The 23,711-nt window shown below is 32.8% G+C and overlaps 10 protein-coding genes, 1 long non-coding RNA gene and 1 pseudogene across 14 annotated transcripts; 4 read left to right on the top strand and 8 right to left on the bottom strand.

The window, feature by feature from the left end:
• Window positions 1–297: 297 nt before the first annotated feature.
• Window positions 298–1,151, bottom strand: strat (RAB interacting factor STRAT). The gene is made up of 3 exons (XM_015935759.3): window positions 1,024–1,151; window positions 804–968; window positions 298–718 (listed from the first exon to the last, which is right to left on the bottom strand). Exons 2-3 carry the CDS (start codon window positions 951–953, stop codon window positions 482–484), a joined length of 387 nt encoding a protein of 128 aa, XP_015791245.1. The 5' UTR covers window positions 954–968; window positions 1,024–1,151; the 3' UTR covers window positions 298–481.
• Window positions 1,152–1,353: 202 nt separating this feature from the next.
• Window positions 1,354–2,656, bottom strand: LOC107367875 (uncharacterized). Its single transcript, XM_015935629.3, has 3 exons — window positions 2,396–2,656; window positions 2,225–2,325; window positions 1,354–2,153 (listed from the first exon to the last, which is right to left on the bottom strand). The coding sequence occupies exons 1-3, from the start codon at window positions 2,442–2,444 to the stop codon at window positions 1,569–1,571; spliced, it is 735 nt and encodes a 244-aa protein (XP_015791115.1). The 5' UTR covers window positions 2,445–2,656; the 3' UTR covers window positions 1,354–1,568.
• A 1,686-nt stretch (window positions 2,657–4,342) lies between these two features.
• LOC107367798 (pre-mRNA-splicing factor syf1 homolog pseudogene) lies at window positions 4,343–7,122 on the bottom strand (annotated as a pseudogene). The gene is made up of 3 exons (XR_016198344.1): window positions 6,988–7,122; window positions 5,379–6,915; window positions 4,343–5,217 (listed from the first exon to the last, which is right to left on the bottom strand). The product of XR_016198344.1 is annotated as a pre-mRNA-splicing factor syf1 homolog pseudogene (transcript).
• A 750-nt stretch (window positions 7,123–7,872) lies between these two features.
• LOC149093822 (atypical kinase COQ8A, mitochondrial-like) lies at window positions 7,873–8,241 on the top strand. Its single transcript, XM_089267009.1, has one exon. The coding sequence runs from the start codon at window positions 7,873–7,875 to the stop codon at window positions 8,239–8,241; it is 369 nt and encodes a 122-aa protein (XP_089123135.1).
• Window positions 8,242–8,521: 280 nt separating this feature from the next.
• Window positions 8,522–9,893, bottom strand: LOC107367874 (uncharacterized). Its single transcript, XM_015935628.3, has 3 exons — window positions 9,546–9,893; window positions 9,375–9,475; window positions 8,522–9,303 (listed from the first exon to the last, which is right to left on the bottom strand). Exons 1-3 carry the CDS (start codon window positions 9,592–9,594, stop codon window positions 8,707–8,709), a joined length of 747 nt encoding a protein of 248 aa, XP_015791114.1. The 5' UTR covers window positions 9,595–9,893; the 3' UTR covers window positions 8,522–8,706.
• Window positions 9,889–12,585, bottom strand: fand (Pre-mRNA-splicing factor SYF1 fand). The gene is made up of 2 exons (XM_015935617.3): window positions 12,445–12,585; window positions 9,889–12,372 (listed from the first exon to the last, which is right to left on the bottom strand). Exons 1-2 carry the CDS (start codon window positions 12,471–12,473, stop codon window positions 9,945–9,947), a joined length of 2,457 nt encoding a protein of 818 aa, XP_015791103.1. The 5' UTR covers window positions 12,474–12,585; the 3' UTR covers window positions 9,889–9,944.
• An 842-nt stretch (window positions 12,586–13,427) lies between these two features.
• LOC107367799 (uncharacterized) lies at window positions 13,428–14,588 on the bottom strand. Its single transcript, XM_015935546.3, has 3 exons — window positions 14,448–14,588; window positions 14,282–14,382; window positions 13,428–14,209 (listed from the first exon to the last, which is right to left on the bottom strand). The coding sequence occupies exons 1-3, from the start codon at window positions 14,494–14,496 to the stop codon at window positions 13,631–13,633; spliced, it is 729 nt and encodes a 242-aa protein (XP_015791032.1). The 5' UTR covers window positions 14,497–14,588; the 3' UTR covers window positions 13,428–13,630.
• Window positions 14,589–15,175: 587 nt separating this feature from the next.
• Window positions 15,176–16,966, bottom strand: LOC107367868 (WD repeat-containing protein 46-like). The gene is made up of 2 exons (XM_015935620.3): window positions 16,826–16,966; window positions 15,176–16,746 (listed from the first exon to the last, which is right to left on the bottom strand). The coding sequence occupies exons 1-2, from the start codon at window positions 16,859–16,861 to the stop codon at window positions 15,202–15,204; spliced, it is 1,581 nt and encodes a 526-aa protein (XP_015791106.1). The 5' UTR covers window positions 16,862–16,966; the 3' UTR covers window positions 15,176–15,201.
• Window positions 16,967–16,975: 9 nt separating this feature from the next.
• Window positions 16,976–18,466, top strand: LOC112539467 (uncharacterized). The gene is made up of 5 exons (XR_003083334.2): window positions 16,976–17,087; window positions 17,160–17,696; window positions 17,761–17,931; window positions 18,006–18,168; window positions 18,284–18,466. It is a non-coding gene; the product is annotated as an uncharacterized LOC112539467 (long non-coding RNA).
• A 660-nt stretch (window positions 18,467–19,126) lies between these two features.
• LOC107367873 (uncharacterized) lies at window positions 19,127–20,528 on the top strand. Its single transcript, XM_089268092.1, has 3 exons — window positions 19,127–19,283; window positions 19,363–20,220; window positions 20,317–20,528. Exons 1-3 carry the CDS (start codon window positions 19,281–19,283, stop codon window positions 20,365–20,367), a joined length of 912 nt encoding a protein of 303 aa, XP_089124218.1. The 5' UTR covers window positions 19,127–19,280; the 3' UTR covers window positions 20,368–20,528.
• Window positions 20,529–20,629: 101 nt separating this feature from the next.
• LOC149093821 (chitobiosyldiphosphodolichol beta-mannosyltransferase-like) lies at window positions 20,630–22,742 on the top strand. Of its 3 annotated transcripts, none has more exons than XM_089268093.1 (3): window positions 20,630–20,835; window positions 20,978–21,539; window positions 21,603–22,742. In XM_089268093.1, exons 1-3 carry the CDS (start codon window positions 20,772–20,774, stop codon window positions 21,796–21,798), a joined length of 822 nt encoding a protein of 273 aa, XP_089124219.1. In that variant the 5' UTR covers window positions 20,630–20,771; the 3' UTR covers window positions 21,799–22,742. The 3 variants fall into 3 exon arrangements, with proteins under 3 accessions (XP_089124219.1, XP_089124220.1, XP_015791111.1); XM_089268094.1 differs by having other exon boundaries at window positions 20,645–20,835; window positions 21,003–21,539; XM_015935625.3 differs by having other exon boundaries at window positions 20,645–20,835; window positions 20,908–21,539.
• Window positions 21,815–23,404, bottom strand: LOC107367869 (WD repeat-containing protein 46-like). The gene is made up of 2 exons (XM_015935621.3): window positions 23,183–23,404; window positions 21,815–23,101 (listed from the first exon to the last, which is right to left on the bottom strand). The coding sequence occupies exons 1-2, from the start codon at window positions 23,216–23,218 to the stop codon at window positions 21,833–21,835; spliced, it is 1,305 nt and encodes a 434-aa protein (XP_015791107.1). The 5' UTR covers window positions 23,219–23,404; the 3' UTR covers window positions 21,815–21,832.
• Window positions 23,405–23,711: the final 307 nt, after the last annotated feature.

The raw sequence follows: 23,711 nt of genomic DNA, 5'->3' as shown, positions 1-23,711 counted from the left end.
CCGTCAAATACACATCGATGGTCTAATCTTTTCAACATTTTCACGGACTATTTAACTTAATTAGAAACAAAGATCATTGACAACTGTTGGGTTAGCAACATTAGACGACTGACTGTTGGATTGTTTTTCTGCAGAACAAAGAGGGTAGAGGAGAAAAGATGAAGACAAAGAGAAGGAAAAAGGAAAAGGAAAAGAAAATTAAGACTTTTTAAGCTTTCAATATTCTGGAAGAGATTAACTTTCAAAAGATTAATCATTTTAAGGCCTTCAAAATGATTTCAGGTCGGACAAAAGGTAAACATTTTTCAATTTCATGGGTTATTATTAATGTTTAGCATTCGTAAATGGAATGAGCAATATATTAAACAATTGTTTTTTCATTAATATAATTATTGGTGACAATCAAAGAAAACCTGATAAAAAATACCGATGTACAAAAATTGAGAGTATAGCGAAGCTTAAGCGGTCAACATTGTTAATATCATTCTTTCTCTTGAATAACTCGATCCAATGATAGAAATGAAGTTTTTTCATTGTTGTTCATGCAACCAACAGGGCCATATTCACATTCAGCACAAACTAAGTATTTAACACCTTCAACCGTATTACTGAATCCCATATTTTCATAGGTGTAGATGCTTTCAACCAAAAGATGATTGTTTAACACTTCTTTGACACAATCTTCGTCTTTTCGAGTCGCTACAACAGGTAGTTCAATCTGAAATGGAAAGACACACAGATTAATAACGAGAATGAACAAATTTTTATCATTTTGAGCAATGATAAACTATAGCAAGAAATACCTTCTTCTCGATAAATTTGGCTTGCTTTGGTCTCAGAATTAAACAAGAACACTTTTTACAAATGATTTTTGATTCATTAAACTGAACAACGTCACTTTGAGCGGCTTGTTCCATTTTTGTGGCTTCAATATTGGATACCTCTGAACTCATAGTATTTTGCTTTGTCTGTAATAAATGAAATAAACATTAGAAAACACTTATTGGAAACAATTAGACTTACCTGTTGATGTTTGTGATTGATAAATTATGATGATAATAATAAATTAAATTTAAATCAATACAAATTTACTTGTTTGTACAAAAAATAAAGATGATTGTTGATGTTATTGATGGTTGTTGGGCTAACAAGAATCTTGTTACAAGATGTTACCAGTCACCTGTAGATACAAGAGCTAAATTCAAATACAGTAAGTGCATTTATACTAATTTTTTCATTATTTCCATGTATTTTGGACACTAAGAGAAACTTTTTCTTAAGTTTGAATGAACTTGTTATTGAAGATTACAATTTTCATGGGACATCGAATGGAACAAAGTAGTCAAACCAATATTTAGTTGAAAAAATATGTGATATGTTTTATGATATAAATTTGTATTTTACTTTAAATCATCTAAAATGATTACAATGATTACTTCAAACTGCTTGTTCATTAATAAGAGATTGGAATTTCGGCGAACATGTCATTGATGATCAACAACATTCTTTGTTTCCTGAAACCAAGAATCATCAAGCATTTTCACATAAAGATAAAATATCAATAAAAGTTAGCCTCGAGTTCGTGAATAGGGAGACCCAAGTCGGACATTGAATCTCGATCTACTAATACACGGCTGCCCCCAAAAGAACACCTTAACGTCCAACTCTCTCCAGATTCTCCTTCTTTGCAAATAATTTTCCTCGAATAAAGCATTGTCACCAATATCAGGTAATTCTGCATACCTTGCTCGTAATATATTGTGTAACTCAGTGTTTGTAGCAACTGATAATTTTCTATCGATAAAAGCTCTCGTATTTGAATAATGACAATAGTTCTCAGTACAATTATTTTCATTGTAAAGCTCACAGTCAAGGCTATACAACCATATGGACATATCGAAACAATTGCCCTCCGGCTCCAAATAAGAACTCAAGACAAAACGATCACCATCATTCAACCTTCCCAAACAGTTCTCTCTGGTGAAGAGATATGGCATTATATCAAGGTCATCCTCATCAGGCTCAACAGGCTCAAAAAAACGGGGATTGAATGATTTATTTTCAATATTTCGTAAATGAAAATGATTATTAGGCGCATAAACTAACCAAGTCAGCCTGATCAATTCGACTGGAATTCCGATTATCGTCGAAAGCTGTCAAGATAAAATTGAATGTCAAATTTAATCTGAGCAAAATTGAAATGAAACATAAGAAAATGGCTTACCTGGTTAATAACTTGCTGATCTTTGTATGGAAACCTTTCATCCGACCAATCTATTACTATATCATGATATCCCTCATTTTCAACCTTAACCTTTATGGTAACTAAATAATATATCGAAAAGTTATAATAACATCACTGTATTATCATGATTTATTAAATAAATAGACTCACCTTTATTTAAGTTATCCTTTTTTTCAATATTTTTCAGTGAATTATCCATTGGCAGGAATAAAAATTATCTTTTGTGAAAGAAATGGTTTTGAAGCATTAACTGTGAAAAGACTTGACTGGCAAAAATGAACTTGAAGCAAAGAAGAAAACAAAAGATTCCCAAAGAGATGTTGACCACAACTGAAACTTGAATTCAAAACTTCACCCTAAAAAACAAAAACCGGAACCAGAAACAAGTGTCCAGTTTAAACTAGCTCAGTGGGAACAAAAGAATTCGAAGCAATATTCAGTTGAAAAGATTTCATTTCAAGAGTCTTGTTTTTAGGTAGTTCGGAAGCAATATTAAGTTGAAAAAATAAGTCTTATATTTTATTTTATATATTTTAAATAAAATATCTTCATACAATTGAATGGAAAAAGTTTATTGTATCAATAGGTAAGTCGAGTAGAGCAAGTGAATCACAATTAAACATATCTAAAATGATTTCAAAGGCGGTGATAAAGCGCTTTTCCCAAGCATAACTCCAGCAAGAACGTCAATCATAAACTCGACCACGGTTTTGATCAGTTTAAGAAGTAATGATCCCCAGTTGAGTTGATCCATAGCTGTAAGTATTCTTTCACCAATTTTAGGCGATGAAACTGTTTCTCGGACCTTTCGTGATTTTATTCCTTCAAGAATGGACTTTGAAAAGATGTTACGCCATGATTGATCCACATTTGAGTTTAACTTTCCAGCAAACTCTAGAATCGTGTTAAGAACTAGCTTACCATATTCATTAGTTTTAATTGCTAATCCATCAGCATTAAAATTCGTCAAGCTTGATTCACGGTTCAATAACGATGTGTTCAACGCGGTCACTTTATTACTCTGAATGTGATGAGCTCGAGAGGCACAAAATTGAAAAATAAAGATGATCAAGAAAACAGAGAAACATTTGTTGGCCATTACAGCTTTAAAAAAATTGATTCAAACAAACACACAAAATGACCAATGCAAATAATAAGACGTTTCAAAAAATCCTGAGACGAAGTTAACCAGTTTTGCCTAATCTCAGGTTTTTTAAACAGATTACCAGATCTTTAAATGACCCTAACTTTAGATTTTCAGAGTCATCCAAGTTTTACCTGAAGTTTAAATTGTTTATCGTCATTTTGGACTTTCTTTTGAATATTCAGTTCACTTTGGTCTAGATAATATCTATGGACAGTCAGGCAAATTTTAAGCAAAGTAAGGTCAATTTTTCGGGTTGAGAGTTGAGTGAATGTCATCATAATGCAAAAACTATTGGCTTATCACAGATTTTCAACTTGATTTCAACTAATTTACTTTTCACTCATTTTAGTAGGACATTTGTTTGCCCCAATTTTGATTTATGTGACAACTGAAGTAATCATTGAATCTTGGCACAAATAATGGTTGAACAGATTGCTAATATTTTAGTTCATTGGTTATTTACTTGATAGAAATGGTCTGTGAGTTGACAGGTGAATTTAAATGTTGCTATTCAGATACTTGTCTCGACTAGTTGATATCAAAGTAATTGTCAGAGTCAATTTAAGTGATTATTCTGAGAAACTGCCACTATTTCGGATATTTCCAATGTAAATAATATTGATTCTCTGATCATTTTCAATTCATCTTCAGTCCATGTTTTACGTTTATCTTTGTTTTAACAGATAGTTACTAATAGAAAGAAACAATGCTTCAAAAATTGTTGCCTCAACCTCAAACTGATTGGAAAAATATGCTTGCAAATCTGTTATCATCTAGAAATGATATATCCTACAAGATATCCTAATTGTAACCCTAAGATAAAGTCAATTGTTGACAGATTTGGATGTCACATGAATGTTGAATTGCAACAAAGGTCAGTAGAGTTCTCAACCATATTTACCGAATATAATCAGCTTCAACTTATACATAAATAAAATATGAATGGGTGCTTTTTGAATCAAATTTACTTTTAATGATTGGGAAAATTTACAAAAAATCGTCTTATTTTGAGAGAAATATTTACTTTATACCGATACTAAAGATCATCGATATCAATTTCATCAGGATTGAAAATTGTGTCTGGAGCTTGATTCTCATCAATAATAGTATTAGTTGTAGCACGAACAAACGAAATATCTTTTTTGGAAGGTACGACTTTAGCCCGTTTTTCGGTTTCTTCCACAGCTTGAGAAACATCGGAATCTGCAATCTGCATTTCCATCGCTTCCATACTTGAAGCTGGTGTCTTTTCTTTAATTGTACTCATCATTTGTGCAGCCATGAAATTTACTGATGTATTGAAAGTTGCTTGGACACTTCTCTTGATTCGTAACATTTCTCTTAATGTATCCTCGTTACCATGTTTAGTTTCGAATAACTTCCAAATATCCCAAAATTCTGGTTGTGTTCTAGGATCGGACATTTGACTACAGTGAGCGTAAATAGCTCGTGCTCGATCAATTTCTCCTAATTTTTGTTCGAGATCAGCAAATCTAAGACACATCTCTCTTGCTTCGTTATCACTGAGATTTTCAATGGCTTTCTCATATATTTGTCTTGTGTAAGTTACCCCGAACATTTCAGCTGCTTTCTTTATATAAATATTATACATTTCAAATCGACTTTTGGAATCGACTTCTCGAGTTGCTCTCTCATAAATGGACATCGAATGTTTCGCCAATCCGTAATCTTCTTCTAGCTTTGCATAAAGAAGGTAAAATGTTTTAGCTAAGTTTTTGCTTTGCTTTGATTGGATAAAATCACTTTTGCTTAAAAAAATGAAGTTGCAAGATTTTGCAATAATTGTAACAATGCTTGACATTGTCTATTTGAAATTAATCTTTGCATAATTCACTTGTGCTTATAGTACGTTAGTCTAAAATGGTTAATATAGTTGATTTTTTTTATGTTCAAAGTAATGGATCTCGAAACAACCGCCAATATGATGTACACAATTGTTCCAAGGAGGACTTCGATGCCATGCTACAAGAACTCACTGGAACAAGTGGCAGAGGCTATCGTGTTGATAACATCACAACCTATTGGCCTACAATACTTGGCTATTTTCAAAGACGCAGACCCTATGAAGTCACCATATATCCTAGTAAAACCCCAAGTTTTAATTTCCTCGTCGATCCAACAAAAAAAGTAAATCCACCAACATAAATGGACATCGACTGTAAAAAATAAAGGCTTCTTCATAATAATTGTTTGCTCAAAATTATCACTCCTTAATTCCATTTCGGCATATTCACACCAAACAGTTGCTAAATCATTGACTCTGGCATACGATGCTTTGACAGCTTGCTCGAATACTTCTCGTGCATCTTCTGGTTGGTCATTTTTTTCATAAAATTAGGCAAACTCGATCCATAAAGAATGTACTTTTCCAATTGCTTGCTTGGGATCAACAGTTTGAACAGCATTCATGTAAGTTCGAATGACTTCCAAAGGATTTTCTTCTAATAATTTAACCTTTTTATGCCATTCTTCAACATTATGAGGATTTTGCTTAAGTGCAACACTGTTCAGCAACAACGGCCTCCTCTCAATCAAATACTCGTATTTTGCCAGCCGCAGTTCTAATTCAACCTCCTCATCATCAGTTAAGTCTTGATTCTCCATCTGAGCTTTAATAAGATTTTCCTCACTTTGGGAATATGCATCAAAAACAAGTGAAAAATCTTTGATGGTCATTACAGATGAGATCGCTTCTTCGTAAATATCTCTAGCTCTTTCAAATAATCCGCTTCGTGTAAAGTATTGGGCATATGCATTCCAAAGTTTACCTTGCTCATCTCTATATTGTTTGATTCCTTCTCTTATAATGTTTTCGACATTCAATGATTGAACTTTATCAGGATTTTTGGAGATCAATTCACATAAGTCGTTCCAAAGTTGATGCTTTGATTTTCCTTCCTTGGAAATAAAGTTGTCATCATTGACAATATCATATAATTTAAGGGCTGCATCATCGAGTCTTCCGATTCCTCTCAAATAATCGATGAACTCTTCACCATCTTCTGGAGCCAGTTTCAGATATCTTTTGTACACTCTAATAGCTGTCTCAGGAATGTGATAAGATTTTACAAACTCCAAGTAAAGTGGCCAAATCCGATTGTGTTGAGTAATAGGTAATGCTTGTAGAGCTCGGTCAAATGTACGACGAGTTTTGGTTATAAGATGCTGGTGCATTAATAATTTCAGGTATTCAATCCATATACGAGGCATTTTGTGCATGAAAACTAAACTCCTCTCGAAACAATTGTTTACTTGCTTGTATTCAATGTCAACGATTGATTTTCCATCCAAATTTCTTTTCCTCCAAAGCAGGTATCCTTACCATAACTTATAACTTCCCGGTAATTCTTTCAAAGCTCGTTCGTATAATAAGTTGACAACTTCCAATGGAGCCTTTTCATCTTTCTTAGCACTAATATATCGAAGCCAATGTTTGATTGAATAAGGATATCGGCAAACTTCCTCTTCGAATGGCAAATTTTCCGGTTTACCAAAGTTTAATCTGAGAAAGAAAATAAGAAAAAAAATTAGGTGAATATGAGGGAAAAGATGAAATAAACATGATTCAACTTACGTGGATAACAAAATATTCTGAGAGTCCATTGATTGGTTGATGGTCAATTTATTGACATTCAATAAGTTTTAAGACAATTTGCAGTAAAATGAGTAACAATCATAAAAATAAGATATAAAACAATGTTTACATTTGGTTATCTGATATCTGCTCATATCGAGAAAATGTCGATATATCGATTGATTCGGTCTTTTGTTTACATTTTATTTCAATGTTTATGTTTTTTTGTATCTGTGTTGTTTCTCAATTATCTAATGTCTTTTAATAAGAATAATCAAGTGTTTCTATATTTTCTTAAAAATAGTAATCATTCACTAAAATAGTTCTTGGCTTACGAGGGAATGAAGATGTTCCTCGTCACCTTCTTTGGGTACTTCAAAATCGTGTTACTAACAATGCCTTTGAGGCAAGTTCAAGTTAAATGAAGTCTTGCCTCAATCAAAAAAGCTGCCCAAACCGCCCAAGTTGAGTGAACTCATCGGTAAAGGAACAAGTGTAGTCAAAGGAATTGAAAAAATTGCTAAAATCGGTTTGAATGTTAGTGGAAATTCCGTTCTAGAATTAGAATCCAACAAAACAACAAGCAACCATTTGCCTGATTTAACTGAATCAAATAGCACTGTAAATAATTCTAATGAGTCCTCAGCTGATATAAAAGGCGAAAAAACCGTCGAAATAAATGTTCAGAGATCTAAACTCAAACCACTTAAACTTCCAGAAGATAAGAGATTGAACATAAAATTACCAGAGACTCAATCTCTAAGTAACAGATCCAAGGAAAGTAAAGTTCCTTCATCTAGAATATCACTACTAGAACTACTTACTATAAATTTGCTTGATTTTGGAGCAACACGAGAGTTCTCGTAAGAGTTTGTTGATAATTACATGAAAATTATTCATGCTGCTGCTTTACAGGACCGTGAAGGTGTTTTGCGCTCTTCAATTAATTTAGGTTTCCTGACTGGATATGAATCAAAAATTATGGAGAAAGCTCATGTTGATGCAGTAATGATTTTAGGACAAGCTTTTGCTACTGAAGGTGATTATGATTTTGGTGCTCAGGACACAACTCGTCGTATAAATGAACTTATACCCGTTATGCTACAACATAGACTCACCCCTCCGCCTGAAGAAACTTACTCTTTACACCGAAAAACATCGGGTGTGTTCTTATTGTGTACTGAGTTAAAGGCTGTAATTAATTGTAAAGAATTATTCCAAGATATTTATGAGAAATATTTAACACTTGAATAGTGCAATGTTTATGATGTATTTATAGTACAATTGAAATATGAATATTAGTTGAAAATTACTAGCTGATTTGTTTTGATTAAAATTTTCTTTGTCTAGCACAGGCTTGGCTTGGCTTTCCTTTCTTTTATTTTTTTCATTCTTTCCATGTATTTTTGACACCAAGAGACACTTTTTCTAAGTTTGAATGAACTTGTTATTGAAGATTACAATTTTCATGGGACATCGAATAGAACAAAATAGTCAAACCAAGATTTAGTTGAAAAAATTGTGATATGTTACATGATGTAAATTGTTATTTTACTTTAAATCATCTGAAATGATTACAATGATTACTTCAATCTGCTTTTACATTAATAAGAGATTGGAATTGTGGCGAACAAGTCATTGATGATAAGTAACATGCTTTGTTTCCTGGAGCCAAGAATAATCCTTCATTTTCACATAAAGATAAAATATCAATAAAATTTAACCACGAGTTCGTGAATAGGGAGAGCCCCATTGTGATTCATTGTTTGAGCTACACCAGCGTACCCAAATGAACATGTTGATGTGTAACTCTCTCATTATTCTCATGCTTTGCGAACGATTTTCAATGTATGAAGCATCGTCTACAATATGAGGTAATTCTGCATACCTTGCTCGTAATATCATTTGTAACTCAGTATTTGTAGCAACTGATACTTTTCTATCGATAAAAGTTCTCGTACTTGAATAATGACAATAGTGATGAGTACAATTGTTTTCATTGTATAACTCACAGTCAAGGCTATACAACCATAAGTGTAGACTGAAACAGCCATCCGACCCCAAATACAAATCAGTACTCATAACAAAACGATCACCATCATTTAACCTTCCCAAACATTTCTCTCTAGTGAAGTGACATGGCATTAAAGCATTGTCGTCCTCATCAAACACTTCAGGGTCATCCGCATCAATATCCCAAAGCCGAGGATCGAATGATCTATGTTCAATATTTCGTAGATCAAAATGATTATGAGGCGCATAAATCAATAAAGCCATAAAGATGTATTCGACTGGAATTCCGATTATCGACGCAAGCTGTTTAAAATAAAATTTAATGTCAAGTTTAATCTAAAGCAAAATTGAAATGAACCAGAAAAATGGCTTACCTGGTTAATAACTTGCTGATCTTTGTATGGAAAACTTCCATCCGACCAATCTATTACGATATCATGATATCCCTCATCTTCAACCTTAACCTTTATGGTAACTAAATAATATATCGAAAAGTTATAATAACATCACTGTATTATCATGATTTATTAAATAAATAGACTCACCTTTATCTGAGCTACCCTCTTTTTCAATATTTTTCAGTGAACTATCCATAGGCAGGAATAAAAATTATTTTCGGTGAAAGAAATGGTTTTTTAGCATTCACTGTGAAAAAGGATTGTCTGGCAAAAATGAACTTAGAGCAAAGAAGAAAGCAAAAGATTGGCAAGGAAATGCTGTTCACAACTGAAACTTGTATTTTGAAAACTTTACCATAAAAGACAAAAACCGGAACCAGAAACAACCTGTGTCAAGTTTTAACTAGCTCAGTAGGAACAAAAGAAGTCGATATTTAGTTGAAAAGATTTCATTTCAAGAATCTTATTTTTAGGAAGTTCAGAGGCAATATTCAGTTGAAAAAATGCGTCTTATATTTTATTTTATATTTTGAATGAAAAATTTTATCAAAGATCATCTGTTTCGATATCAATTTCATCTGGATTGAAAATTGTGCCTGGAGCTTGATTCTCATCAATGATAGTATTCGTTGTAGCACGAACAAACGAAATATCTTTTTTGGAAGGTACGACTTTAGCCCGTTTTTCGGTTTCTTCCACAGCTTGAGAAACATCGGAATCTGCAATCTGCATTTCCATCGCTTCCATACTTGAAGCTGGTGTCTTTTCTTTAATTGTACTCATCATTTGTGCAGCCATGAAATTTACTGATGTATTGAAAGTTGCTTGGACACTTCTTTTGATTCGTAACATTTCTCTTAATGTATCCTCGTTACCATGTTTAGTTTCGAATAACTTCCAAATATCCCAAAATTCTGGTTGTGTTCTAGGATCGGACATTTGACTACAGTGAGCGTAAATAGCTCGTGCTCGATCAATTTCTCCTAATTTTTGTTCGAGATCAGCAAATCTAAGACACATCTCTCTTGCTTCGTTATCACTGAGATTTTCAATGGCTTTCTCATATATTTGTCTTGTGTAAGTTACCCCGAACATTTCAGCTGCTTTCTTTATATAAATATTATACATTTCAAATCGACTTTTGGAATCGACTTCTCGGGTAGCTCTCTCATAAATGGACATCGAGTGTTTTGCCAATCCGTAATCTTCTTCTAGCTTTGCATAAAGAAGGTAAAATGTTTTAGCTAAGTTTTTCGGGCATTCCTCTAGACATTGCTCGAATAAATCTCGTGCTCGTTCCAATTTCGATCCTTTGTAACGCTGTAAAAATTTGGTTAAATAGGTGTTCCACAGGTCGTAAACAATGGGCCACTTGAACAAGCTGATTCCTCTTTCATAAGCTTTAAAGGCTTCTTCGTAATAATTGTTTTCTTCCAAAAATAGACCGTAATTCATTATAATCTGTGGAGTGGTTATTCTTAGATCTATGATTCTATCATAGACAGCTTTGGTTGATTGAAAAGTTCCAAAACTCTCCTCAAGATCAGCATACATCGACCAAAGTTTGAGAGAACGGTGAACACGATTTTGAACAGGTTCATTTTCATCGAAAAAGTTAGCCTTTTTGGAAGCTGTAGTGGCTCTTTGCATGAGCTTCAGTGCTTGCTCAAAATTATCACTTCTTAATTCCATTTCGGCATATTCACACCAAACAGTTGCTAAATCATTGACTCTGGCATACGATGCTTTGACAGCTTGCTCGAATACTTCTCGTGCATCTTCCGGTTGGTCATTTTTTTCATAAAATTTGGCAAACTCGATCCATAAAGAATGTACTTTTCCAATTGCTTGCTTGGGATCAACAGTTTGAACAGCATTCATGTAAGTTCGAATGACTTCCAAAGGATTTTCTTCCAATAGTTTAACCCTTTTATGCCATTCTTCAACATTATGAGGATTTTGCTTAAGTGCAACACTGTTCAGCAACAACGGCCTCCTCTCAATCAAATACTCGTATTTTGCCAGCCGCAGTTCTAATTCAACCTCCTCATCATCGGTTAAGTCTTGATTCTCCATCTGAGCTTTAATAAGATTTTCCTCACTTTGGGAATATGCATCAAAAACAAGTGAAAAATCTTTGATGGTCATTACAGATGAGATCGCTTCTTCGTAAATATCTCTAGCTCTTTCAAATAATCCGCTTCGTGTAAAGTATTGGGCATATGCATTCCAAAGTTTACCTTGCTCATCTCTATATTGTTTGATTCCTTCTCTTATAATGTTTTCGACATTCAATGATTGAACTTTATCAGGATTTTTGGAGATCAATTCACATAAGTCGTTCCAAAGTTGATGCTTTGATTTTCCTTCCTTGGAAATAAAGTTATCATCATTGACAATATCATATAATTTAAGGGCTGCATCATCGAGTCTTCCGATTCCTCTCAAATAATCGATGAACTCTTCACCATCTTCTGGAGCCAGTTTTAGATATCTTTTGTACACTCTAATAGCTGTCTCAGGAATGTGATAAGATTTTACAAACTCCAAGTAAAGTGGCCAAATCCGATTGTGTTGAGTAATAGGTAATGCTTGTAGAGCTCGGTCAAATGTACGACGAGTTTTGGTTATAAGATGCTGGTGCATTAATAATTTCAGGTATTCAATCCATATACGAGGCATTTTGTGCATGAAAACTAAACTCCTCTCGAAACAATTGTTTACTTGCTTGTATTCAATGTCAACGATTGATTTTCCATCCAAATTTCTTTTCCTCCAAAGCAGGTATCCATACCATAACTTATAACTTCCCGGTAATTCTTTCAAAGCTCGCTCGTATAATAAGTTGACAACTTCCAATGGAGCCTTTTCATCTTTCTTAGCATTAATATATCGAAGCCAATGTTTGATTGAATAAGGATATCGGCAAACTTCCTCTTCGAATGGCAAATTTTCCGGTTTACCAAAGTTTAATCTGAGAAAGAAAATAAGAAAAAAAATTAGGTGAATATGAGGGAAAAGATAAAATAAACATGATTCAACTTACGTGGATATCAAAATATTCTGAGTGTCCATTGATTGGTTGATGGTCAATTTATTGACAATCAATAAATTTTAAGACAATTTGCAGTAAAATGAGTAACAATCATAAAAATAAAATATAAAAACAATGTTTACATTCGGTAAAAACAAATGGCAAGAAATGGGATCTGATCTTGGACTCGATACCTATCTACTAAATAAACAGATCTACAAAAATTGTTCGCATTCAATTGACGATTCAAATCAATGAAATTTATTTAATCAACAGATGAATGCTTATAAAAACAGAGTATAAATAGTTATGTGACTCTGATAATTGGACTTTCCAATTCGGATTCGGACAGAAAAATAGCTTGGAAATAAACATCCATGAAGAGATAGCCACTGACTACAATGTAAATTCCTGTTAGCTTTGAACTGGTGAATTTTTCAGCATTGGTGATTGTTTCAACGAAAAGTCCCAAAGTTTTCAGGTAATCAGACGACTCGTATTCAGTAAAAAAACCTGCAAATGGAACAGATACCGCAAGAAAAAGAGCGATAACGAATAGAAGTACAGAAATCCAAAAAAAAAGTAAAAGACAAAATTTTGTTTTTCTCATGATTGAAAGGACGTGGAAAATTTTTAGTAGCAAAATACCAATAATACCATAAGAAGCACGGAAATAAACGCAAATGTTGTATAAAAAGGCCAATAAATACAAGAAATGAATATAAAATACCATGCATCGACTGCCAGTCCACATATTAAATGAGATATCAATTGATTTTCGAATCTATTAACTGTTAAATGACTGGTCAATGGATAATAAACTTCGATAATAATAATCGAAAAATTCTCAGAGATTCTAAAGAATTGGCAATTATGCTTCAAAAATTGTTAACTCCACCTCAAACTGATTTGAAAATATGAATAAAAATCTGTTATCATCGAGAAATTAATTTTCATGGGACATTGAATGGAACAAAGTAGTCAAACCAATATTCAGTTGAAAAAATTATGTGATATGTTTTATATTTATATTATACTTAAAATCATAAAACATGATTACAATGCTTACAATCTGCTTTTTCATTAATAAGAGATTGGAATTTCGGCGAGCATGTTATTTATGATAAGCACCATGTTTCGTTTCCTGGAGCCAAGAGTAATCGTCCATTTTCACATGAAGATAAAATATCAATAAAAGTTAACCTCGAGTTCGTGAATAGGGAGACCCATGTCGGTCATGGAATCTCGATCTACTAATACAAAAATGCTGCCCCCAAAAGAACGCCTTGATGTCCAACTCTCTCAAGATTCTCCTTCTTTCCAAGGATGAGGCACCGTCTAAAATAGTAGGTAATTCTGCATACCTTGCTCGTAATATCATTTGTAACTCAGTGTTTGTAGCAACTGAAACTCTTCTATCGATAAAAGCTCTCGTATTTGAATAATGACAATAGTTGTCAGTACAATTGTTTTCATTGTAAAGCTCACAGTCAAGGCTATACAAATATATCCATAGATTCAAACAGGCATCTCGGTCCCAACCCAAAGCAGTTTGCAAGACAAAGCGATCACCATCATTCAACCTTCCTAAACAGTTCTCTCTGGTGAAGAAATATGGCATTAAATCAGGCTCATCTTCATCAGGTGCATCATGTTCATAAAACCGAGGATTGAATGATTTATGTTCAATATTATGTAAATCAAAATGATTATTAGGCGCATAAACTAACCAAGTCAGCCAGATTAATTCGACTGGAATTCCGATTATCGTCGAAAGCTGTCAAGATAAAATTGAATGTCAAGTTTAATCTGAAGTTAAGTTGAGATGAAACATGAGAAAATGGCTTACCTGGTTAATAACTTGCTGATCTTTGTATGGAGAACTGCCATCCGACCAATCTATTACGATATCATGATATCCATCATTTTCAACCTTAACCTTTATGGTAACTAAATAATTTATCGAAAAGTTATCATGACTGTATTATCATGGTTAATGAAATAAATAGACTCACCTTTATCTGAGCTATCATCTTTTTCAATATTTTTCAGTGAATTATCCATTGGCAAGAATAAAATTTATTTTCTGTGAAAGAAATGGTTTTGTAGCATTAACTGTGAAAAGACTTGACTGGCAAAAATGAACTTACTTAAAGAACTTGTTACAGCAAAGAAGAAAGCAAAAGATTGACAAAGAAATGTTGTTCACAACTGAAACTTGTATTCAAAACTTCACGCTAAAAAACAAAAACCGGAACCAGAAACAACCTGTGTCCAGTTTAAACTAGCTCAGTGGGAACAAAAAAAGTCGAACCAATATTTAGTTGAAAAGATTTCATTTCGAGAGTCTTATTTCTAGGCAGTTCGGAGGCAATGTTCAGTTGATAAAATAAGTCTTATATTTCATTTTATATATTTTAAATAAAATATCTTCATACAATTGAATGGAAAAAGTTTATTGTATCAATAGGTAAGTCGAGTAGATCAAGTGAGTCACAATTAAACAGATCTAAAATGATTTCAAATGCGGTGATAAAGCGCTTCTCCCAAGCATAACTCCAGCAAGGCAGCTTGGCTATTATGCTTCAAAAATTGTTAACTCCACCTCAAACTGATTTGAAAAATATGCTAAAAAATTTGTTATCATCGAGAAATTAATTTTCATGGAACATTGAATGAAACAAAGTAGTCAAACCAAATAGTATCAAATAATACTTGAAGTGATCAAATAGATTATGAAAAATAATTTATAAATTAATTCCTTTTATTTCATTTCGTTTTTGGTTTAAATCGATCCAAAACATTAGAAAAATCTATGTTAATTTCTTTAGGTTTACTTTTCTTAGCCTTTTTTAAACCCTTTTGCACAAAAAATTTATTAACAACTTTCAGCCCTTTAGATGATGTTCGAGATGACGTTGATCTATTGGTTGGTCTTTTCTTGATTGAATTAGCTTTAGCACCAATATTTTCATTTCGCATTCCCTTAATATGGTTTCGTTGGGCTTCATCGCGAAGTTGTTTCTTCAATTTGAATTTTTTGACTGACTTCATGCTCTTTTTTTCTTTAAATTGAATTTTAGGTACTTTTACATATCCTAGTTTCTTCTTTGAAGCAATTGTTTCTTTCAGTTGCTTGATGTTAACTTTTCCTAAAATTTCTGGATCCACATTTATCAATTCAGATGGTATTTTTGATAGCAACATTTTAACCTCCATTTCTCGTCTTTGTGAAGTCGTCATAAATGGATTGCTCTCTAGAGCGTCAAAATTAGGTTCCCCTGCTCCTGGAACCAAAATGCTTGAGAAACCATTTTCATGGCCGATGCCCAATACATCTTCAAAATTGCAAAATTTTATACTTTTTATCAATCCATTGGATTTGCTACGCAAATAAGGCTCCTTTAGTTCTGTATTCCAAGAATCTTTGAAAATCTGCACGATATTTCCAGTGCTAACGCCAATCAAATCTCGCTGACTTACATCAATACATGAACCTATGGATTTTAAACTATAACTTTTCAATGGTTTCAGCATCCTAATGTCCCATAATTTCATCTTTCTGTCTGTCCCCAATGACACCATTCTCGTACCATCAGATGTGATACCAATATCTGTTAATGATCCAGAATGACAGAGCATTTGAATAGCAGGGTCTTGGCTGTTTGGAGTCCACATGTTTACAACACCATTTGAATGGCCAGTCAAAATTACACCGTTTGTATAATTTTGAGCCATACTCATGATTTTTCTCACTTTTTTTGGTCTAAACTGAGCAATCAATTTTCCATATGATGTATCGGTCCAAGATAGGAATCCTTGATCTGAAGCTGTGACCAATAAAAAATGATGAGGCAAAAATTCCATTTGGTTAACTTTATAGAGTTTTTTTAAACAGTGAATTTCAGTTCCTTTGTCGTCATAAATATGAACCCAATCTCTCTGGGCACAAGCAAAAATATTGGGCATATGTAACCATTTTATGGCATGAACTGATTCCATCACATTAAATTCACAAATAAGTTTTTTTGTCACCCAATCCATGGCCGCAACATGACCCTTTTCACCGCCAGTCAGAACTTGGCGACCATTCCTAAAATAATCGATGACATATGGTCCATGTATTAATTTTAATTCAAAACATTTAGTAGCACTGGTTATGTCCACAGAGGAAACGATTTCTTTTTGATTTATTTGATAGGTTTTTTCGTTTTCATCTGGTTCAATGAAACCACCTGTTCCAGGTAATAACAAATCTATTTCATCTTCGAGTTCTACTTTCCGTCTTTCTTTAGTTTTTTTGATGAAGGCATCCTATGGAAAAGATTCAATATTGATATAATTATTATAAGTGTATGATTGAGATGAGGATTAGAAAAAAAACCAGACTTACCTTTCTTCTGATGCTTTTCGAGGAACGATTTTTCATGGTGACTGGTTTTGTGTTTTCAGATTCTTTCAAATTAACATAAATTAAACTTATATTTAAGTGACAACCAGAGTTTTTTGAAACAATGTTTACAAAAATAACATGTGCTGAGAAAAAGCATGTAAATTGTGACCAAGCGCCTCTGCTTGCGCCTACCTTTAAAGTGTAATTTAATGGCGCTAAACTTGAAAGAATACCACTGTTTTCTGAAAACTTGGAACATAGAGTAAGTTTTTCTTTTGAATGTTTTTCATTTTAAATTTTATAAATTTATACTCATTGAATTATTCTCTTTCAGAGCTGATGTGTTTTATGATAGATCACCTGATAGTTTTAAACCATTGGAATCAAGAAATAAGTATAATTTTGCAAGAAAAATGGCACAAATATTTCCTCCATTTAATTCAGGCGATGATTCGGGATCAAAGTTTTAAGACGAATGTGAAGATGGTGAAATCATTGAAAAGAAAAATCGACCTTTTTTGCTCATTTCCGGCACAAGCTGGACTGAAGATGAAGACTTTTCAATTTTACTCAATGCTTTGGATATTTACGATGAGGAAAGTTGTGCTAACACTTCATTACCAGATTTAATTTGTGTTATAACGGGTAAAGGTCCTCATAAAACTTATTATCAAGAAATCATTTCTGAACGATGTTGGACCAGAGTATCGGTGATCTTACCTTGGCTAACTACAGAAGATTACCGAAGAATGGTTAGTTCTGCTGATGTTGGTGTTTCATTGCATACATCGAGTAGTCAATTAGATTTACCAATGAAAATTATTGATTTATTCGGATGTTGTGTCCCTGTTCTTGCAGTTTCATTTAAATGGTAAGTTTTCCTATCATATAATCTGAATCATTGACTAAAAGATTTTTGTTATTTTTTTCTTTAGTTTGCCTGAACTTGTAATTGAAGATTTTATTAAGTAACAAGTTTATTATAATTCGCAATTATAAACATGCACGCGACCTCATTGCCATTTTCGGTGATCTTGAAATTACTGTACAATTTCTTACTGAAATTGATCAATTGGTACAATTAATAGAGTCTCCAATCTTTGCATGTAAGTTTTTCAATATTTTTTATTTTCACAATTCTAATTCTAATTCTAATGTATTGCCAATTGCTAATTTACAGATTTGAGGCTTGAACTATTGGATACTGGAAAAAACGAAGACCTGGTCAAGAGTCTTTATGGTTTATTGATGCTTCTCCTACAATCGGATGCTTTCCATCTCTTGAGGAAGAGACTTCAATGTGTACCAAACTTGAAAATATTTTCAGTCAATGGATCAATCAGGTATGAATAGATATTCAAAGTATTAAGTATAAGCTAACATAACATAACATTGATTAGCTTAACTAAAAGTACTGATCTAACGTAATGTTTATCTTTTTATCATTTCACTTTTTAGCTCTTCAGAGACTTCAACTCAACCTATCATGGATTTCAAGGATTTGCTAAAACATTTTCTGGATATTCAGGAGAAACACAAGACTTTGCGAAAAAGAGAAAGGATCTACCAAAACATGGTGAAGATAAAATTGCATCTATCGATGCCAGTCCAATTTAATGAGACACCAATTGATTTGAAAATCAATTAACTTTTAAATGACTGATCGATTGATATTAAACTTCTCAGTGAAGCGAAATGAATAAACCATTGACTTAAATTTATTGAATAGGAAATTCATGGATGTCGGTTCATGTCGTGAGAATTAACGAATTAAAGAAATTGGTGAAACGACATGCAAAAGATGATTGTTTAAAACTTCTTTGACACAATCTTCGTCTTTTCGAGTCGTTACCACTGGAAGTTCAATCTGAAATTGAATGCAGACACACAAATTAATAATGAGAATGAACAAATATTTTTTAGATTTTGAGCAATGATAAACAATATTAAAAAATACTTTCTCGATAAATTTGGCTTGCTTTGGCCTCAGAATTAAACAGGAACACTTTTTACAAATGATTTTTGATTTATTAAACTGAACAACGTCACTTTGAGCGACTTGTTCCATTTTTTTGGCTTCAATATTGGATTTCTCTGAACACATAGTATTTTGCTTTGTCTGTAATGAATAAAGTAAATATCAGGAAACGCTTATTGGAAACAATTAGACTCAACTGTTGCTGTTTGTGATTGATAAATTATGATGAAAATAATAAATTAAATTTAAATCAATACAACTTATACTTCTTTTACAAGACTAATAAATTGATTTACGCGCCTTATTTACGCGCCGCATCTTGCACCGTCTTGTTATGCCAACATATTTTTTAGAAATCGAATTGTTCGATTAGAGAATTTCAATTCTTTTCAGTCTCTTTATTGTTCATAATCATTTCAATATTGTTATTTGTTGCAGATTTCGATCATTTTTACGCTGACATTGCTATTGATAATCATGGTAAGTAACGTTTACGTGTAATGTTTTTATTCCATTGTTCGTCATTCACTTACAATATGATATTTTTTCACTTGAACAGGCTTCGTCTTACATGACATGTTTTGCTTGTGGAGGTAAAATAGAGGAAAAGGATGACTTGATACTATCAAATTACAATGAATTCCTGTGCAAGTCATGTGATGAAAATCGGCCCTCCGTGATATCGGTCCATATTTATCCATTTCATTTTTGTGCATTCAATGTAATGTGTAAAAAAAGAGCTATTTTCGGCTGCTCAAATTTCTCATTCTATACCTGCAAATCGTGCCATGAAAAGTTTTGTGAATCGGCGTCAAATGTTCCCAAATGCTCAATTAAACCCTTATTTCATGGTCCCTTGTGCTCCTCTTGTGGGAATCCAGCCTTTTTTTCAAATGAAGCTACGAAGCAGTTCTTATGTAATGATTGTGTTGGGATAAATCATGACATGGAATCGATGGTTGAAATTGAAGTCAAAAAATTACATGACAAGCTTGAGTCACTAGACAAGTGTTGTCAAGCTCGAAAGTATGAATTCTCATCTATAATCAGAAAAATGCAAGAAAATATGACTAAGATGAAGACAATAATGAAGGCCACCGGTGAAGTCGACAATGATTTGAATCTTGCTTTCATTTCTAATGATCAGCGGCTTAATATTAACATGAGAAAAAAAATTAAACTTGATGAAATCATCAAAACATTTGGCATTGAGGGTAATGTAACCAATGTTTTGATTCAAGCTCTAAAGATAAGGCGTGTTAATATTCATCATGTCATTGAATACTTATCAAAACTTGAGGAAATTATCAATAATGAATTGATTGTTGATAAAAAAATAAACAAACTCGAGCCTAAAGTTGAGGAAGAGGACTTGGTTGCTTCACAACCAAAAGACGAGACTTTTTCACATAGTGATGTGAGTATTTCATTTTTATTGTCATTTCATGTTATTTCCATGAATAATTTATGAAATCGTCTTCTCAAATATTAACATTTATTTGTACATTTACAGGTAATCTCAGCACTTCAAAATGTTTCATTAAACCAAACAGCGCCATTTTGAGCGTCTTGTTCCATTTTTTGGATTCAATATTGGATACCTCTGAACACATAGTATTTTTCTTTGTCTGTAATGAATATAGTTAACATTAGCAAACGCTCATTGGAAACAATTAGAAGCCTTAATGATGTTGAAAATTAATAAATCATGATTTATAATACCAATTGATGAAGAATACCAATTTATTTATAACACTTTGTATTTAGCGCTATAATCCATCAACTATTGTAGCAGCTGTGAATTTTTGGCAAGAATTGATTGTTTATAATTTAACGATAGTCAACAAAATATAAAAACAATATAAATGCATCTAAAAGATTATTATACGTTTTGTGAAAAATCATATCCAAAAGCAATGGGTCGATCTGCAGCTGTTGTCGTTTTAGGCGATTTTGAAAGAAGTGCGTATGAAATATCATTGTCTTTCATTAACTAAATCACATTGTAATGTCGATATTGTGGCATATTTCGGTAAGTATAATAATGATAACATTGTGAACAATTTTAATCAATTTCCTTGCTCTCTTTCAACAATTACTCCAGTATCTGAAGAAATCGCTAAAAATCCTTTGATTATGATCCATCCATTGAAAACAAACTCATCATTTAGTAGCTGTTATTGAATTATTTTCTTTCAGAGCTGATGTGTTTTATGATAGATCACCTGATAGTTTTAAACCATTGAAATCGAGAAATAAGTATAATTTTTTAAGAAAAATGGCACAAATGTTTCCTCCATTCGATTCAGGCGATGATTCGGGATCAAAGTTTTATGAAGAATGTGCAGATGGTGAAATCATTGAAAAGAAAAATCGACCTTTTTTGCTCATTTCTGGCACAAGCTGGACTGAAGATGAAGACTTTTCAATTTTACTCAATGCTTTGGATATTTATGATGAGAAGAGTTGTGCTGACACTTCATTGCCAGATTTAATTTGTGTTATAACTGGTAAAGGTCCTCTTAAAACTTATTATCAAGAAATCATTTCTGATCGATGTTGGACCAGAGTATCGGTGATCTTACCTTGGCTAACTACAGAAGATTACCGAAGAATGGTTAGTTCTGCTGATGTTGGTGTTTCATTACATACATCGAGTAGTCAATTAGACTTACCAATGAAAATTATTGATCTATTCGGATGCTGTGTTCCTGTTCTAGCAGTTTCATTTAAATGGTAAGTTTTCCCATCATGTAATCTGAATCGTCGACTAAAAGATTTTTTTATTTTTTTCTTTAGTTTGCCTGAACTTGTAATTGAAGATTTTAATGGAAAAATTTTCAAAGACTCCAAAGAATTGGCAATTATGCTTCAAAAATTGTTAACTCAACCTCAAACTGATTTGAAAAATATGCGTAAAAATCTGTTATCATCGAGAAATGAATTTTCATGGGACATTGAATGGAACAAAGTAGTCAAACCAATATTTTGTTAAAAAACTATGTGATATGTTTAACTTCAAATAGATTTTATTTCATTTTTTTTATAAATCTATCCAAAACATTGGAAAAATCGTTAATTTTTTTAAGTTTACTTTTTTTAGTATTTTCAAGACCCTTTTGCTGTAGTTGTTTGATAGCAAATTTTCCTATGATTCCGGGATCCACATTTATCAATTCGGATGGTATTTTAGAAAGCAACATTTTAACCTCCATTTCTCGTCTTTGCGAGCTTGTCATAAATGGATTGCTCTCTAGAGCGTCAAAATTAGGTTCCCCTGCTCCTGGAACCAAAATGCTTGAGAAACCATTTTCATGGCCGATGCCCAATACATCTTCAAAATTGCAAAATTTTATACTTTTTATCAATCCATTGGATTTACTACGCAAATAAGGCTCTTTAAGTTCTGTATTCCAACAATCTTTGAAAATCTGAACAATATTTCCAAAGCTAACTCCAATCAAATCTCGCTGACTTACATCAATACATGAACCTATGGATTTTAAACTATAACTTTTCAATGGTTTCAACATTCTTATGTCCCATAATTTCATCTTTCTGTCTGTCCCTAATGACACCATTCTTGTACCATCAGATGTGATACCGATATCAGTCAATGATCCAGAATGACAGAGCATTTGAATAGCAGGGTCTTGGCTGTTTGGAGTCCACATGTTTACAACACCATTCGAATGACCAGTCAAAATTACACCGTTTGTATAACTTTGAGCCATACTCATGATTTTTTTTACTTTTGCTGGTCTAAACTGAGCAATCAATTTTCCACACGTTGTATCGGTCCAAGATAAAAATCCTTGCTCAGAAGCTGTGACCAATAAAAAATGATGAGGCAAAAATTCCATTTGGTTAACTTTATAGAGTTTTTTTAAACAATGAATTTCGGTTCCTTTGTCGTCATAAATATGAACCCAATCTCTCTGGGCACAAGCAAAAATATTGGGCATATGTAACCATTTTATGGCATGAACTGATTCCATCACATTAAATTCACAAATTAGTTTTTTTGTCACCCAATCCATGGCCGCAACATGACCCTTTTCACCGCCAATCAACACTTGACGACCATTCCTAAAATAATTGACGACGTATGGTCCATAACCCAACTTTAAATCAAAACATTTAGTAGCACTGGTTAAATCGACGGAAGAAACGATTTCATTTTGATTTATTTGATAAGTTTTTTCGTTATGATCGGGTTCAATGAAACCACCTGTTCCAGGTAATAACACATCGAGTTCTTTCTTTTGGCTTTCTTCATTCTTTTTTATGAATGCATCCTAAGGAAAAGATTCAATATTGATTTAATTATTATAAGTTTCTGATTGAGATGAGGATTAGGAAAATAAAATTAGACCTACCTTTCGTCTGATGCTTTTCGAGGAACGATTTTTCATGGTAACTGGTTTTGTGTTTTCAGATTCTTTCAAATTAACATAAATTAAACTGATATTTTAGTGACAACCAGAGTTTTTTGAAACAATGTTTACAAAAATAACATGTGCTTGGAAAATTGTGTTCACGCGCCTCTCAGTGAGAGGGAGGCTCTCACCTACCTGTAAGGTTTAATTTGTAAGGCGCTAAATTTGAAAGAATACCAATTTATTTATAACTCTTTGTATTTAGCGCTATAATCTGGTCCGGGATAAAAGACAAAAAAGAGCAAAAACTGGGCAAAAAGGCAAAAGAGGGCAAAAGAGGGCAAAAGATGGCTAAACTCTCGTAATAAAGCGTCTTAGGTAGTCTAACATAAAAAATATTTAGAGTTTGATGAAAAAGTGATTTATATTTGATTATAATAACAACTGATTTTATTGAATATTTGCTATAAACCTAACCAACATCACTACCATTGAGCTTCCAGCTGATTTCAGTGGCTGACACCAAACA

Source organism: Tetranychus urticae, chromosome 2 (assembly GCF_039701765.1).
Source record: "Tetranychus urticae isolate SD_2017Ah chromosome 2, NJAU_TeUrti_SD_1.0, whole genome shotgun sequence".
NCBI classification, from domain to species: Eukaryota; Metazoa; Arthropoda; class Arachnida; order Trombidiformes; family Tetranychidae; genus Tetranychus; species Tetranychus urticae.
The sequence above is the reverse complement of the archived record's forward strand: the minus strand, read 5'-3'. Positions and strand labels throughout refer to the sequence as shown.